The sequence below is a fragment of the Capra hircus genome, chromosome 20 (genome assembly GCF_001704415.2).
Source record: "Capra hircus breed San Clemente chromosome 20, ASM170441v1, whole genome shotgun sequence".
Lineage (NCBI taxonomy): Eukaryota > Metazoa > Chordata > Mammalia > Artiodactyla > Bovidae > Capra > Capra hircus.
This window is the reverse complement of record NC_030827.1, coordinates 11,392,297-11,405,571: the sequence shown is the minus strand read 5'-3', so window position 1 is coordinate 11,405,571 and position 13,275 is coordinate 11,392,297. Positions and strand designations below refer to the sequence as shown.

The window sequence follows — 13,275 nt, the reverse complement described above, 5'->3', positions numbered from 1 at the left end:
TGTTATAGTCAGCTTCCAAAAAAGACTGTAAAATATTCTTTTCTGGCGATCATTTTTGTGAATCATTGTTGATTATTCTAGTACTTAACTTACTATATCTCTAAACCTTTTAAAGAAAGCCTGTAAGTATCAGAATACTAAATTGATTTGACATAATTGCTGATTGCAGAATTCTCTTTAGAGTAAAAGCTAATAATAACTGGAAGTTCTATAGACTTGTCTAATCTCTGAAATGGGGATTTAACCATGATAGGTAGGTCCTGCTGCAATGAAAGGTTGAGGCTACATTTACCGCCTTGTTTTCCTAGAGGCTTAATCTCCTCTAGGCCATCACATATCTGGGACCGCCAGAGGGAGCAGACGGATGCCGTAAACTGCTGATAAAAGCGGAATGGTTTTTTAAAAAAGATGAAAAGTGTAGCAAAGTGTCAAGCAGTCATCTTCCATAGACTGGGAAGATTCTCCAAAGGAAATGTGTGCTTCTCTGATACTATTTTAAGGAGCTTTATGAATTAGAGTCCTACCTTGCTAACACAGGACTTACGTGTCAGATAGTAGTGCCAATCAGTTGTCTCTAGTAGTGTCTTGCCGTAAGAAATTGTCTGTTTTGTGAAAGGAATGACCTTGTCTTATTAAAATTTGTGTTGCAGGAAATCCAAATGAAAAGAACAGCTATTGAAGCATTTAATGAAACCATAAAAATATTTGAAGAACAGTGCCAAACCCAGGAGCGGTACAGCAAAGAATACATAGAAAAGTTCAAACGTGAAGGCAATGAGACGGAAATCCAAAGGTTGGTGACCTGGGAGGGCTTCATTGCCCTTGTGCTTGAGCTCACTACAATTCTCTTACGCTGTCTAAAGGTGACCTCTATTTCTGAAATGACAGGGAGAGAAAGCATTCTTTACCTGAGGCAAACTGCTGGGAATCAATACCGACACCTTGGGGGAACTTTCATGATTCTCCAGGTAATTACAGATGCATTTCTCTTGCCTACAGGATTATGCATAATTACGAAAAGTTGAAGTCTCGAATCAGTGAAATTGTCGACAGCAGAAGGAGATTGGAAGAGGACTTGAAGAAGCAGGCGGCTGAGTATCGTGAGATTGACAAACGCATGAACAGCATCAAACCAGACCTCATTCAGCTAAGAAAGACAAGAGACCAATACTTGATGTACGTGCTGGAAGTGGAGTCCTGCCCGTGCATGACAGGTGATTGCGAAAATAAAGCATAGGTTCTTCATGCATTTTCTTTTTAAAACTCTTTTCCAGGTGGTTGACTCAGAAAGGTGTTCGGCAGAAGAAATTGAACGAGTGGCTGGGCAATGAAAACACTGAAGAGTAAGTACAGTACAGATGGGAGGGGGCACGGCTGTTTTTTTCTTTTGAGGAAAATGCACGACTTGCTTTGTCTGCAGAGCAAGTTGAGGAATGGACTATCTTGTAGGAGAAAATACATCAGTCTCATTACCCAGAATTTTCAAAAAGGAAAGTTTAGCAAAAGAGAATGCAGCTTTATCTGCACCACTTCCCTACTCCCACCATAGGCTGGGGAATAGGTGATGCTGTGTCCATAATGAAGCCCCAGAACCATCTGGAAAATCCCGACATATTTTGGGAACAGTCAGAGGGGAGTCGGGAGGGAGACAACTGCTGTTTAGTCTATTTTTAAAGCTTATGTATACCTTTTGTTTCAATTATTTAAAAATTGGCGTTCCTCCTAGTCAGTCAATTTCCTGATCTAAACTGACAAACAGGATTGTTTGGTACCGTCCTCTCTGCCCAGGTAGCTGAGCATAGTTGCCGACTTGAAAACAGGAAGAGGAGTCTCACTTAGTGCTGCTAACTTGGTTCAGGGGGTTGAAGGCTAAACTCGATGAGGAAGCTCAGGCCCGAGGAGCTGGCTGAGTCAGCCCCGCGACCGCCAGCCTGAGTCGCTCAGAGCAGAGGCAGGAAGTAGGTCGAGGCGATAGGCAGGCGAGGGGCAGTGAGTGGCCGCCACGTGCACTTCACTCAGAAACCTCCTCTTCCACTTTTCAGCCAATATTCACTGGTAGAAGATGATGAGGATTTGCCCCACCATGACGAGAAGACTTGGAATGTTGGAAGCAGCAACCGAAACAAAGCTGAAAACCTGTTGCGAGGGAAGCGAGACGGCACTTTTCTTGTCCGGGAGAGCAGCAAGCAGGGCTGCTACGCCTGCTCTGTGGTGTGAGTATCTCCAGCCAATTATCTGTCTTGGGAAACGCCTCAAGGAAGTATTCCAGCCAGCCAACCTTGGGGGCAAGGATTTGAAAAAGTTCTAATTGTCAAGCATTATGATAGTGTAGAAGAGGAAATAAAGCCTAATATTTGAACATCTAAGTAGGAGTATCTGTTCAGAGGGCCAGTAGAAAGAAAGCTGCTCTTCTGGTGGAAAACTGGGGCTCTGGGCGGCAGTTCAGCAACTGTCTCAAGAGAAGTCTTTTGGTTTTCATCCTTAAAATGGAAACAGCCATGCTTGCTGTTTGGGGGCTTCCGGATAGTTAAAATCTGAGGAGATTCATGTGGAAGTACCACCACCAGGTAAAGTCCCCATCAGGGACAGGTTAAAACGGTAAGAGGAAGGGCTCTGCTCACTGTCCCTGCCATCCGTACACCCAAGAGAAAACGCTTCCCTCCTAGGGCCGGTCTTCCTTTGTTTATTGTCATAGTCTGGGGAGTACCATGAAGGGGGAGAGATTGGGTCACTAACGTTAGTGGCCTGCTGAAGGGAAAGGCTCTCAGGTATTTTCCAGCCTATCATGTCCCTCCATGTAAGCAGAGGACCACTGCCACAGGGAGGAGGGGAAAAGATCTTGAATGAGGACGAGGCAATAGGAGAATTTAGAATAGATGGAGAGGTATGCGGACAATTGCAGACCCGTCTCAAAATGACCATCCAGCAGCTCAGTGAAGCTGGTTACCTCCTCAGATCACAGCCACTAAGGAGCACGGGGACAACGCCGCCAGTCCAGAGCTCAGGCAGCATCGGGTGTACCTCTGCACAACGCTCTTCCCTTAGCTCACGCAGGCCTGTGTGCTCTCTCCCCTATGCAGGGTGGACGGTGAGGTCAAGCACTGCGTCATCAACAAGACGGCCACGGGCTACGGCTTCGCCGAGCCCTACAACCTGTACAGCTCCCTCAAGGAGCTCGTGCTCCACTACCAGCACACATCCCTCGTGCAGCACAACGACTCCCTGAACGTCACACTAGCCTACCCGGTGTACGCGCAGCAGAGGCGATGAAGGGCCACCCTCCAGCCTGCTCCTCACCCTCGACTCCCCAAGGCCTCTGGCGAGCACAGGGCTCCCCTGCAGCCTGACCTGGGAACTGAGCTGCGGACACCCAGCCGCCTGTCTTCAGATGGGACTCGAGCCTTCGACCCCACGGCAGGAAGGGAAGACGCACCGCAGGGCCACGCACCGCACAGCCGCCGTTCCTCGTCTGGAGTGCTTCGTCAGCCTTCCTCTCTTCCCTCTTTCTGTTTTGGGTTTTTTTTTTTTTTTTTTTTTTTTTTGTTTAATTTAAAGCCACAACCACACACAAAGAGAAAAAGAAATGCAAAAATCTCTGCGTGCAGGGACAAAGAGGCCTTTAACCATGGTGCTTGTTCGTGCTTTCAGAAGCTTTACCAGCTCAAGAGTTGGGACCTTGGAGACCGGAGCGGGGACGGGCTGATGAGCCCGAGCCTGGGGTCGCTCGGTCCAGCCTGGGTGTTGCCCTGCACGGTGGCCCCCAGACACACTGCACTGTGGATTATTTCATTTTCTAACGAAATGAACCGATATGTAGCAGAAAGGCACTTCCGCTCGCAGGGGACACTTGAGGGAACGTCTGCTCCGTGCGTTCATAGGAAATTCTGTTGTAGCAGAGTGCCAGAAAGTGTTTTGTTGAAATTCTCAAACCAAGAAGACCCACCAACAGAGAAATGGAGCTTTGAAAACAGGACTTCAAAATGACATTTAGTATATAAAATCTGTACATACTATTGGATGACTAACTATCAAATAGATGGATTTGTATCAATACCAAATAGCTTCTGTTTTGTTGTGCTGAAGGCTAAATTCACAGTGCTATGCAATTCTTAATTTTCACTGTTGTTATCTGTTTTAAATGTACCTTCAGAATAAGCTTCCCCTGCCCCAGTTTTTGTTGCTTGAAAATACTGTCCCGATTTTTTTGTTAATATTCATTTTGTTACTCATTTCCTTTTTTTTTTTTTAAAGAAATGTACAGGATGCCAGTTTAAAAAAAAATGGCTTCAGAATTAAAACTATGAAATATTTTACAGTCTTTCTTGTACAGAGTACTTGGCTGTTAGCCCAAGGTTAAAAAGTTCATAACAGATTTTTTTTGGACTAAATGTTTTGTTGGGCAGTGCCTGATAAGCTTCAAAGCTGCTTTATTCAATAAAAAAAAAAAAAGATATATGAATATGACAAAGTATCGCTGAGTTCAACAATGTTGTTTCAAGACTTAAGATACGGTACCTGGCAATGTTTGTTTCGTAAAGAATTGTGAACTTCTTGAATCTGGGGAGGGGGATGTAGCAAAGGGTTGTACAAGTGGGGTGGGGGAGGGTTGGCGAGGTGGCATGCACTTTCTCTTTCTTGTGATTACGGAGAAGCGGATCACTGCAAAGTGAAGTCTCTTCCCACTTTGATCTGCTACTTACTATGCCCTCATGACAGTTACAAACCTACTGGAACGCTAGTTCTTAGGAAGGCAGGCAGGGTCTTTGAGCAGTGTTCATCCTTGTTGGAAACACTGATTTCAAAATATCATTGCTGCATTTAGAAAACCTGTCTCTCTTTAACATTAGACGACCCATTAACCACCAGCCAACATCCATTTTAAGAAAAAGCATGACCTGAAAAAGATATTTTTATCCGGGTATCTGCTATTTTCCTAGCTTTCCATTCAACTTAGATCAGAAAGCCTCACATGGTCATCATCGTTGCTGCCCCGATTGTGGGGAGCTTGTTGAAGTCATGGCCATTGTAGGCATCATAGTAACAGTCCTCATTCACCCAAATAATTGTGTGTGTTATACTTCACTGTGGGGAAGAGGGAGGAATTGTTAGAGTATTCTTTCCAACTTAACCGCAAGAGCAAGAGGTCTCTGCCCCCAACTTATGTGTGTAAAAGCCTTTCAGTTTAGTGGGAACTGTACCTGCACTGAAAGGGATAAAGGGGAGATTAAAATGGAATCTTACAACTTCAGTACTTCTTGCTCAATATTAGATTCTCCACAGCTTTGTTTCTCTTTCCTTCCAACTACTGGGGTAAGGGGTTTTGTTTTGTTTTTAATGTTGTTCCTTTGAAAGGATCAGTCCAGCAGCTGACTTAACTAGAATGTATTTTTTTTTTTCCTTTTTACATGAAGCTACTCATATCAAGAGCAATAGTCAGTCTTACAGCCAGACTGTCAGTCCTCAAACTTGACTGTACTGACCTGACCATCTCCCTTTCATCTCCAGACAATTGATGATTCCCCTAGTTTTAGTCTAGGAGTGTCTGCTTTACAACTATCCTTCCATGTCATACAGAAGCCCAGCCATTAGTTAACAGTAGTTTATCAACTAGGTTTATTGCTTTTTTGATAGCATATCCATGTATATTATTAAGTAACTTTCATTTAATTTTTAAAATATCTGAGATGGAGTATTTCGTGGAAAAGCTACCATTCTGTTCACATTTTTTGCTTCAACACTTTGCGAGATGGCATGGTATTAGGCACTTGCCTCATTTTTACATCTCATGAGCATAAATTTTCTTTGAACAGCAAAGGCAGAATTCATGATTTCCTATCACAGTGAGTCACACCTTGCCTAGGATGCTATGCCTCTGGCCCGACACCTTATTGATAGTGTATAGCATGCCGTCACATCTGTCTTTGTAGATGTTTGACCAGCAGGGTTCTTAGAGTCCAACCATTCATCTGACAACACTGAGTGGCTTATGAGTATAAATGTATACAGCAGAGGCATTCCTGATACATGCTTACATGTATCGGGTATTGATTTTCCCCACCCGGTGTAGCATCCTAAAGGTAAAAGCCAGAAGCTAAGCTGCAGAGAGGCTGTGATGGGGCTGTAGAAGTGGGAGCGCTGCGACCTGAAATTACAAGGGAAAAATCACAACCATGTGGAAAAGGCAGAAAACTTGTTTTTGCAACTTCTGACGACTTCACGGCCCTTGATATATGTATATATGTATATGTGCATGGACTGTTTCCAGTACACCTTTCAGCCAAAACAGATCCACAGTCGTTGAGTTCAAGTACATAACGAGACAATGTCTAGTACAATTCTTGTATATGTGTATGGGTTTTTTTCCTTTGAAGTTGTTTTGTTTTGTCTTAACAAAGGTGAAAATTGTTTGCAAGTGGAGTGAGAAGTTCATAATTCTTTGGCTTTTTTTCTGTTGTTTAAAAGTTACTCCTTTTGGGTAGCTGGTCTACGTGGCTCACTGAACTTGGAAATCCTCGTTTTCAGTGTGTCAAGTCAAATGTGTTAATGTGAGCTGTCACTGTGCGGAACCAATTGCTTTGTCATATAGCTGGTTATGAACTAGTAACGTGTTTGGGAAGTCCTACTGATGTTCCTTTTTGGGAGAAAAATTCTGCTGGTTCTAACAACTGTGCTTCTGCTATGCATGGTATCCAAGTCAGTTGGAAAGCAGACCCTGAAATTTGAGTTTAGGGTCATTTAAGAAAGGGGCAGTTTATAGCACAATGCCTCACATGAGACAAAGTTCTGAAATGCCAAATTCTTATTTTTCAGAAATCTAAATTACTAGTGTAAATGACTAGTATGAACAGAATTGGGTTCATTGGAAACACTAACCAGCTTAACACTGAGCTTGTCACCGTGAGACCATTAGCTGCCCAGGATGCTGCTATAAAAAAAAAAAAGGCAAAACAAAAATCGCTCATTTATATGTGTGTATTTTTCAAAGCTACGATCTGTTCGATGTTTTTACAAATCTGTTTCTATGACATTGTTAAAATAAAGTTGGTCTTTTGACGAGAGGGAGGTTGTCATGGTCAGCTGTAATTTTGCCTTTACAAGGCACCTGGGGCGGGGGGGGCGGGGGGACTGTGCCTCCTTGACATTGGTTCAAGCTATAGGTTCAATGGAGCTATGTCTTGTTGTTTTAAGTTGCTTTAATGCATTGTATTAGGTCTTCAAACAGAATAAAGGTTGTTTTGAAACTGAAGTCATAGTTTGAAATTTCAGCAATCACCGAAGAACTTTTTAAACGCTCTTCCTCTTTCCGTTAATGATGTTGCATCTCCTTCTATAGCCTCCCACCCACCCCGGCACTGTCATTATCTCGTTTTTGTCCAGTGAGAAAAACAGGAGTGGTCACGTGAATGATGGGTCAGTGTCACTTACATCATTTCACTATATCCTTAATAGTGGAAAGACATAGCTCTAGGTAACATCATTTCAAGGCACTGCTCTTGCTCTAGGAAAACGTAATCACTGTCAGTCTCTCCCATTCACCATCCATCTCCAAAGCTGCAGAATCATTCTTAAAAACTGGTTGGTGAAAGTAACCTCTTTGTCCCTCTGTTCTCCGGGCTGCACATGTGGGCCAGCCACAGCACAGGGTTCCTGTGAGGCACTGTGTGGCACGGATAGGTGACATGGAGCTCCAGACAGGAAACAAAGATGCACTCTAGATTCTGCTTTCACATTATAGCATCTAGTCAATATATGTAAACCATTCTTAATCTAAAATAACTTTCCCACTTGTTTTGATTGCTGACTGAATTTATAATGAGGTCACTTTGCATGCACCTGGCACTCAACACCTAAGCACAGTGAGGGTCCCAGACATGAAGGCATGGTCTGGTGATGGTGATGAGATGGGCACACAGTAATTACAGTCATGGCAACAACGACTAATACACCAAGTATGGCAGTAACTCTCGGATTCATTTCCTGCTCTTTCCCTGCTCTGTTCTGTATTACAGAGAACTCTACACTCAGAATCTCCTGACCTCTGGCTTCTAGGTAGTGAATCTCCCTTGTTTCACCACCTCGGTAGTGATTCTAGGTAGTGAATCTCCCAGCTCCTGCCAGAAAGACTCTTGGGGATCTGAGCAGCCTTACTATGCTCCTCTCTCCCTCTCTGTTCCTCTGGCAATAGTGTGTCTTCCCATTTTTGCTCTAACCCAAGGTGTAGTTGCAGCTTTCTGTTGTTGCTAAACTTCTGGTTTCTCTCAGAACTCCCAGTTTGGTTTCTGAGCCAAACCTAGTCTGTTTTCTGTCACCTAAGTAGCCAACCCTCTTTATTCAGGCCTTTCTTTAAGACTAGTACATTTCTTTTTTCCTGACTGCTCTTTGATAGACCAAGTGATTACTATCCATTTAAACTATGTATGTGTTATCTGATGTAATAATTCTTTCACAATTATGAGTTCGAAGACAATATCTCAGGTGGGGAAACAAGTATTGAATCTAGGTGACATCCAAGGTCATGCAGCCCTATGACCACAGAGTACCCAGGTGCTCTGACTCAAGCTACAGCTCTTCACTACTAAGTGCTGGAAAAGGCACTAGGAAGTTCAGAGAAAAGTTCACTGGTTGGTCTTCCTGCTGGAGAGTGTACAAGTGGCACATAATGAATGGCAGGAAATGGCATGGGTTTGCTTTAGACCAGTGGTTCCTGCAGTGTGATCCCCAGACCAACAGCATTAGCATCAGGACCACTTGGAAACCTGTTAGAAGTGCCTCTTCAAGGGCCCCACCCCTGACCTACTAACTCAGAGTGAGGCCCAGAAATCTGTTTCAGGAAGTTCTCTGGGTGATTTTAATGTATACTAAAATTTGAGAATCACTACTTAAGATCACCAGATAGTTGAAATAGTGCTTCTTATATTTTAATTAAAAGTCACTACCATTAATGAGTGATACGTAGTTTTACTTTATCATTTGTGTTCATAGCATAGACTATATAGGGAAGAGAATAGATCCATTTACAGCTTAGGAGGTCTTAGCTAGGTCAGCTCTTTCTTTAACCCAGCTGTGGGGATTTATCAACTCCATTTACTTGTAGACCTCCAATTCTACACCTGTGAAGTAAGGTTATGAGAAAGTCCAGAAAGTCTTCAGGACTCCTAGGGCACATGTTGTGTACTGAATGAAACAACTCAGTTGCCCAGTTCTCCACTTACAATTTGGCCAAAATTATAACCCACAACATGACTGTGGCTATAGACCACTAAGATTGTAGTATGGCCCTTTATCTGTAGCAATGGCTGAGAAGCATTAGCAAAATTAGAATCCTCTTATCTCATTCATGTCTTAAAGCTACACTTCAGATGAGTCAAAATGGGAAGCCAAGTTCTTGATAATATGATGAAGAATACAGTTGAAGATGGCACTTTGTCCCATCTATCTAAACCACAAGACCCTGAGTCAGAGAATTGGGCCTACCAAATCTTTGGAGTTAGGTAAGTATAGTAAGACTTGATACTGTGTCAACTCAAAAAAATATTTCCCCCCTGGACTTGCCCCTTAAAAATGAAAAAGTGTTTGTCTAAAAATAAGAATCCTGTAAAGACTTAAATGTACAAGACCTGAAACCATGAAACTCCTAGAAGAAAACAGGGAAAACGCCCCTTGGTACGGGTCTTGGTTATGATTTTGGATGGGACACAAAGCCCAAACGACAAAATCAAAAATAAACAAGACAGACTGCATCAAACTAAACAGCTTTTGCACAGCAAAAGAAATAATCTACCTAATGAAAATACAATGAACAGAACAGGAAAAATATTTGCAAACCACATATTTTATGAGGTAAATATATAAAAAATTCATACAACTCAATAGCAGAAAGCCCCACAAATAATCCAAATGAGCAAGAGATTTGAGTAGACATTTTTTAAGGCATTCAAAAGGCCAAAAAGCACATGGAAAAAAAATGTTCAAATCACCAGTCATTGGGAAATGCAAGTGAAAACCACAAGTTGTCCCCAGAATGGCTATTATTGATAAGTGATGTCACCCAAATGGTGACATAAGTGACTCCTGATTTGACTTCGCCTCACACAAGGAACAATGCACAGCTATTCATGGACAAGCTGCAACTGCGAATCCTAGAACAAGGGAGTGAGGGAAGCATGCCCCTGCTTCAGTAGTTGTCCCAGTCAGCAGCTTTGCCCACCTGTAGAACCAAGTCAGCGGCCCAGTCTGGCTAAGGATACTGGTCTATCTGATCCAAGTCCCTAGTGGAAGTGTTTTGCTGGCCCTGGAGCCTGATCTGCTCGCACCCAGGCAGGAAAGCTGAGTCACAGGCCTACCAGCTGCAGAACATGGCTCCCATCCTCATATGACAGAAATGGCTGGTGAGAACATCTGGAAGCTGTGAAACCCAGCAACACTCAAGCTGAGAAGCAGGTGGACAGAGCTGATCACCCTCAGGGTGAAGCTAGTGGATCTGTTCAACCAAGAAACTTGGGGCCCATGTCTCTGTGAGTCAAGACCACAAACAAAGAGCTTTCGTGGTTTTGGAGCTACTTTTCTCAACGTGCTCAGGCAGGGAAACAAATTCATAGCCCTGTTCATTGCTGAAGACAGCCTTCAGCCTGTCTGACCAGGGAAGCTAACCAGAGCACCTAGGAAGCTGCATAGCCCACCCAATAATCCTGCTTACATGGGAACTTCAACAGAGAGCATACCCCATGCTTTCTCTGTCTCCAGAGCAAAACTGGTGACCAAAATATTCAGTTCACATTGTTGCCTGATTCAGGTCCCCATATAATTAGTTGTGCAGGCTATAAGTCCTATCCTGCTGTCCTGCCAGGGAAGGGAAGCTAATTCATAGGCCCACTTACTCCTGAGTACATTGCTCAGTCCCTGTCATCTAGTAAACATGACCAGAGAATCCATGCAACTGTGGAGCCCATCCTAAAGCATCATGTGGGCAGGTAACCAAGCTAGCAGTCTCATCCAGCTGTTCTTAGCCAGTGGCACATGACCCCACTCCTGACCTCAAAGCTCAAATTGCTGCCTCACCCCATAATAGACCCTAATAGCAGGCTCAGCCTGCCCAAGGTCATTACCAGGATACCTGTCCAGAAACCCAACATGAACTAACTGGTGAAGAATTATCTCTACCAAAATGTACATGCAATGTCTGGAAAAGGAGGCTACATACTCAAATGCACAGATATCAGTGTAAGAAATCAAGGTTCACAAAAAATGAGGTAAATATCATACCACCAAAGGAAACTAAGAAAGCCCTAATAGCTAACCCTAAAGAAATGGAACTCTGAATAGTCAAAATTTTCAGAATAATTCTCCTAAAGAAGTTTAGTGAACTAAAAGAACACAGACTAAATGAAATTAGGAAAGCCACATGACCAAAACAGGAACTTCAACAAAGAAACAAACCACTAAAAAAGACATCCTAGAGCTGTCAAAACTGAGGATTCAATAGAGAGCTTCAAAAATGACTCAATCCCATAGAAGAATCAGTGACTTGGAAGACAATATACTTGAAATTAACTAGTCAGAAGAGCAACAAGACAAAAGAAAAGAAAGAGTGAAAAATGCCTACATGACTTATGGGGCACAATAAAAAAGTAAAAATAGTCATATTATGGGAATTCCAGAAGAAGGAGAGAAAGAGAAAAGGACAAAGTCTAACTAAAGCAATAATGACTGAGAAGTTCCAAAACAGAAATAGATGTTCGATCCAAAAGGCCCAGAAGTACCTCAAATAGGTTAAACCAGCACAGAGCTGCACAGAGACACAATATAATTGAATTATCAAAAGACAAAGAGCTGCAAGAGAAAAGAAAGGAATTACATATAAGGGAATCCCTATAAGACAATCAACCATGTTCTCAACAGAAACTTTTCAGGCTGAGAAAAATGGGATGACATAGTCTACATGGAGAAGGCAATAGCAAGCCACTCCAGTACTCTTGGCCTAGAAAATCCCATGGACGGAGGAGCCTGGTAGGCTGCAGTCCATGGGGTTGCTATAAGTTGGACACGACTGAGTGACTTCACTTTCACTTTTCACTTTCATGCATTGGAGAAGGAAATGGCAACCCACTCCAGTGTTATTGCCTGGAGAATCCCAGGGATGGGGGAGCCTGGTGGGCTGCTGTCTATGGGGTCGCACAGAGTCAGACATGACTGAAGCGACTTAGCAGCAGCAGGAGCAGCAGCAGTCTATATGAGAATGAAAGTGAAACTTGCTCAGTCATGTCCAACTCTTCGCAATCCCATGGAATTCTCTTTGCAATTCTCTTTGTCCAACTCTCTTTGTCCAACAACTCTCTTTGTCCAACAACTCTCTTTGTCCAACTCTTTGCAATCCATGGAATTCTCCAGGATACATACATACATTGTATATATCACCAGGATACATACATACATCCAGGATACATACATACATTGCAATACATGGAATTCTCCAGTAGCAGCAGCAGTCTACACGAGAATGAAAGTGAAAGTTGCTTAGTCATGTCCAACCCTTTGCAATCCCATGGAATTCTCTTTGCAATTCTCTTTGTCCAACAATTCTCTTTGTCCAACTCTTTGCAATCCATGGAATTCTCCAGGCCAGAACACTGGAGTGGGTAGCTGTTCCCTTCTCCAGGGGATCTTCCCAACCCAGGGATTGAACCCAGGTCTCCCACATTGCAGGCAGATTCTCTACCAGCTGAGCCACCAGAGAAGCCCAATATGTAGACTACCTTTCAATAGTCTACATATTGAAAGATAAAAACATTTGACCAAGAATTCTACACCTGGTGAAGCCATCCTTTAGAAAAAAAGGAGTAATACAGACTCCCAAACAAACAAAAGCTGAGGGAGTTCATTACTACCAGAACTGCCTTCCAAGATATGCTAAAGGGAGCTCTTTGAGTGGGTTGAAAAATGCTAATTAACATCATAAAAACAAGATTGGGAGAGAAAATGACCAAGTAGAAGGACATGAGCTCACCTGCTCTCACATAAACACCAAAATCACAAATAACTGTTGAACAATCATTGATTAAAAAACACTGGAACCTATCAAAAGAGATATCCTACATCCAAAGACAAAGGCAACTACAATGAGATGGTACAAGAGGCACAGTCATTGATAAAAAACAAATCCCATACTCACCAAGTGGGCACCCTTAAACTGGGAAATAGTTATATCACAGAGGCTCTCTGACAGGAGTCAAAATTCTGAACCCCACATCAGGTTCCCCAGCCTGGGAGTCTGGTAGT

The 13,275-nt window shown here is 43.0% G+C and overlaps 1 protein-coding gene across 4 annotated transcripts in view; it reads left to right on the top strand.

Annotated features, from left to right (window-relative positions):
* Positions 1–7,242, top strand: part of PIK3R1 (phosphoinositide-3-kinase regulatory subunit 1) — a 97,179-nt gene extending 89,937 nt beyond the window's left edge. For 3 of the 4 annotated variants that reach the window (XM_018065533.1, XM_005694608.3, XM_018065534.1), the window contains 5 exons: positions 651–793; positions 1,000–1,176; positions 1,275–1,343; positions 2,043–2,213; positions 3,081–7,242. In XM_018065533.1, coding sequence (XP_017921022.1) covers positions 651–793; positions 1,000–1,176; positions 1,275–1,343; positions 2,043–2,213; positions 3,081–3,270 — 750 coding nt within the window. In that variant the 3' untranslated portion in view covers positions 3,271–7,242. The remainder of the gene's footprint in view (positions 1–650; positions 794–999; positions 1,177–1,274; positions 1,344–2,042; positions 2,214–3,080) is intronic. The other variant, XM_005694609.3, reaches the window with a different exon arrangement.